The sequence below is a fragment of the Sciurus carolinensis genome, chromosome 8 (genome assembly GCF_902686445.1).
Source record: "Sciurus carolinensis chromosome 8, mSciCar1.2, whole genome shotgun sequence".
NCBI classification, from domain to species: domain Eukaryota; kingdom Metazoa; phylum Chordata; class Mammalia; order Rodentia; family Sciuridae; genus Sciurus; species Sciurus carolinensis.
Genome location: NC_062220.1, coordinates 144,970,406 through 144,974,177, shown reverse-complemented (window position 1 = coordinate 144,974,177; position 3,772 = coordinate 144,970,406). Strand labels below are relative to the sequence as shown.

The following is a 3,772-nucleotide window of genomic DNA, read 5'->3' as shown; positions in this document are numbered from 1 at the left end:
TCTCAAGATAGTCCTCCAATATACAGTTTGTAATGCTTCATGATACATCCCTCCATCATATCAAAAGGACTTTGGTGACGGAGCACTGAAGCTGACTCTGAAAGAGGACATCACCAGAAATGGAACGTGTCTGAAAGGTATCAGAGAGATCAGAAGGACCAGTTGAGACCGAGCCACAAAGCTAAGCTTTCAGAGGTGGGAAGTAACCACTGTGTAGGCAGCCCATATAGATCTGACACTCAGACCTGCATCTGAGAGTCTGCATATCAGGAAGGGCTGCCATCGATGGACAGAGGATCCACAGTATCAACTGACTCACTGGGGCCATGTCAGTGTTAGCCTTGGTGAGAGACTCTGACGCTTCCCCATCTTCTCTACGGAAACCCCACATGGTTTGGCGTGAGGCTAGAAGAGTGCTTCAGACTTGGGCTCCCCAGATGAAGGGTCTGAGGCTGGAGCCAGCACCTAGACTTTTGTGTGTCAGGTTGGTGACCATGTTGCTGCTAGGGATAATTTTTCTCCCAAGCATATGTTGTGATATGGAATCCACACATTACTCTTCTTATGAAATAGTCATCCCCAAGAGTCTGACAGTCGAGGGGAGTGAAGACCCAGAGGGAAAGGCATCCTACATGCTATTTATGCAAGGCCAGAAGCAGCTGCTTCATTTGAAGGTGAGGAGAGACTATTTTGTAAGTGACTTCCCCATCTACACTTACCACAATGGCATCCTGGGGCAAGAAATGCCTTCCATCTCACACGACTGCCACTATGAGGGCTACATAGAAGGAGCGCCAGGCTCTTTTGTTTCCGTCAACACCTGCTCGGGCCTCAGGGGCATCCTGATCAAGGAGGAGACATCCTACAGCATCAAGCCCAAGCTCTCTTCCAAGCAGTTTGAGCACGTGCTATTCACCACGGACCCACAAGCTCCAGTCTCCTGTGGCGTCCCGTCCCAAGACAGACCGGCATCCACCAGCCAGCAAGAAGGGAGGAGGAATCCTCTTCAATTGCAGGCGCTGTCCTACTTGTGGTCACTCACCAAGTACGTGGAGATGTTTGTCGTGGTCAACAACGAGCGGTTCCAGATGTGGGGCAGTAACGTCAGTGAGACCGTCCAGAGAGTTGTGGACATCATTGCTCTGGCCAACAGTTTCACCAGGGGCATAAACACAGAGGTGGTGCTGGCCGGAATGGAGATCTGGACCGAGGGGGACCTCATAGAGGTCCCGGTGGACCTGCAAGGTACACTCAGGAATTTCAACAGCTGGAGACAAGAGAATCTCTCGAGTCGCGTGAGGCACGATGTTGCCCACCTGATCGTTGGGCATCATCCTGGTGAGAACAAGGGCCAGGCATTCCTCAGCGGTGCCTGTTCAAGTGGCTTTGCGGCGGCTGTCGAATCCTTCCCTCACGAGGATGTCCTCCTGTTTGCGGCGCTCATGGTCCACCAGCTCGGGCACAACCTGGGCATTCGGCATGACCATGCGGCCTGCGTTTGTAAAGATAAGCCGTTTTGCCTCATGCGTGAAAATATCACCAAAGCAAGCGGCTTCAGCAACTGCAGCTCTGAGGATTTCCACCGTTTCCTTCAAGAACACAAAGGGACCTGCCTCTTTAACAAGCCGTGGTACAGAAGCCACAAGAGGCAGGAGCCTACTTGTGGTAATGGTGTGATTGAACAATCAGAGCAGTGTGACTGTGGTACTCAATGTCAAAATAGCGAATGCTGTACCACGGAATGCAAACTGAAGGAGGGTGCTCAGTGTAGTAATGAACCCTGTTGTTCTGGATGTAAATTTCAAGCTAGTGGACACTCTTGCCGTGCTGTGTCAGGAGCATGTGACCTCGCAGAATACTGTAATGGTAGTTCTTCAATGTGTCCTGGAGATAGGCATAAGCAAGATGGCACAGTATGTCGAAAAACATTCCAGTGCCTTAAAGGTTTATGCATGGACCCTGATGTTCAGTGCTCAAATGTTTTTGGGGGTAGTTCAACATCAGGCCCAGCAGAGTGTTACACATCGATAAATGGCAGAGGGGACCGGTTTGGAAACTGTGGCCATCCTACTAGCGAAAATCCAAACTACGTTAAGTGCGCAGACGAAAATAAGTTGTGTGGGAAAATTATTTGTACGGGTCTTTTGGCTTTACCAGAAATAAAGGAGCACTACACAGTGCTCCAGATCCCTCATGGAGATGACTGGTGCTGGAGCATGGACTCCTTCAAAGACACTGACAACATCGACATTGGGGATGTGAATAATGGCACTTTCTGTGGTACAAAGAAAAACTGCCAAAAATTTAGTTGTACAGATGCCACTGAGCTCAAATTTGACTGTCAGGCAGATGTAACTTGTAATGGGAAAGGAGTCTGCAACGATTTAGGGAACTGTCATTGTGACTTTGGCTTTGAACCTCCTGACTGCACAAAGGTAGGAAATGGGGGTAGTATTGACAGTGGCCCTGTGGGTGGGGCAGAAGTGGAAGCTCCTCCTCCGGGAAGTGACGAAAGTGAACAAAATGAAACCATTAGCCGAAAGCAAGAAGAGGCTCTAGACCAAACACTATTAATCTTTATTATATTAATTGGAATAATACTACTAGTTCTATTGATCTGCTGCTTCTGCATGTTTAAAAGCTCAAAAGCTGCACCAGCACCTGCACCAGAAGCAGCACCAGCACCAGAAGCAGCTCCTGCAGAAGGACCACCTCCAGAAGCAGCTCCTGCAGAGGGACCACCTCCAGAAGGAGAGGCCCCAGCAGAGCCAGCCCCAGGAGAGGCCCCAGCAGAGCCACCACCAGAAGAACCGGCACCAGCAGAATAGGAGGATGACTCCCATGTATCAAACTCCTTGCGCACGGAATGGGAATGAGAGACTCAGTAAAGCAAAAGTTAAATGAGAACTGAGGGCTTCAGTGGCTCTGAGTGCAACTCTACAGGCTGAAACTACACTAATGTGGGAGTATGGATTCCTCCATTTTTATTATTCCTTTAAATAAATGTTTATTTGATATATTAAATATTTTAGTACTTTTTGTTTTTACACCTTTTACTTGAACTTATCACATGTGCCTTTGGACATCAATGTCCTTGTCTCTTTGGGTCAGTATTTTTCAGTCACCAGAAACTGTTTTTCAGGACATGCTCTCTTTCATGTACATCATTTGACATATGGTACAGTATGTTTCTGAATTTATTACCATCACTGGGATTTTCATTTCAAGCAACAACTATCTATCATGCAAGGACATTTGGTCATGAGCTTGATTGTTCTAACTTGCCTAATAAATGTGCATTTGTTCAGCAGGCAATTTTAAAATTCAGAAAAAAAGTTGCATTGTATTCATGTTAGACATGTCTTCATGTTCTGAATAGGGTAATTATTGAATCCACTTTGTTCTGTGGCTCTGTGGTAAGGGCTGTATCTGAATAGGAAGAAGATCCTAGTAGTCCCTGGGTTAAGAAGCCAGCATTGAACATAATCATCTTTCTAAATCTGTAGATGTGTGACATGATGTATATATGTTCAGTTTATTACTATATCCCAGTATTTCTAGATGCTTCCTACAGCCATACTTCCTAATTACCCAAAACATCTTTTTTCTTCCAGAGTATTTTTCCTAAACCTCCTTTGTTCTAGTTGTCTAGTGATGAATTTCACACCCCCAGACATTTCATGGTCAAAGAACATCACCTAGAGCTAGGTAATTGTGTTTATACTAATTTTATAATAGTATAAAAATACCTGCCTACCCACAGTACTGAGTA

At 46.4% G+C, this 3,772-nt stretch overlaps 1 protein-coding gene across 1 annotated transcript; it reads left to right on the top strand.

Annotated features, from left to right (window-relative positions):
* Window positions 1-326: 326 nt before the first annotated feature.
* LOC124991538 (disintegrin and metalloproteinase domain-containing protein 1b-like) lies at window positions 327-2,828 on the top strand. The gene has a single exon (XM_047562201.1). The coding sequence runs from the start codon at window positions 327-329 to the stop codon at window positions 2,826-2,828; it is 2,502 nt and encodes an 833-aa protein (XP_047418157.1).
* The last annotated feature ends 944 nt before the right edge of the window (window positions 2,829-3,772 follow it).

Excerpts from the sequence above, each read along its gene's own strand:
- LOC124991538 (XM_047562201.1), top strand. The coding sequence starts at position 327 with ATGTCAGTGTTAGCCTTGGTGAGAGACTCTGACGCTTCCCCATCTTCT.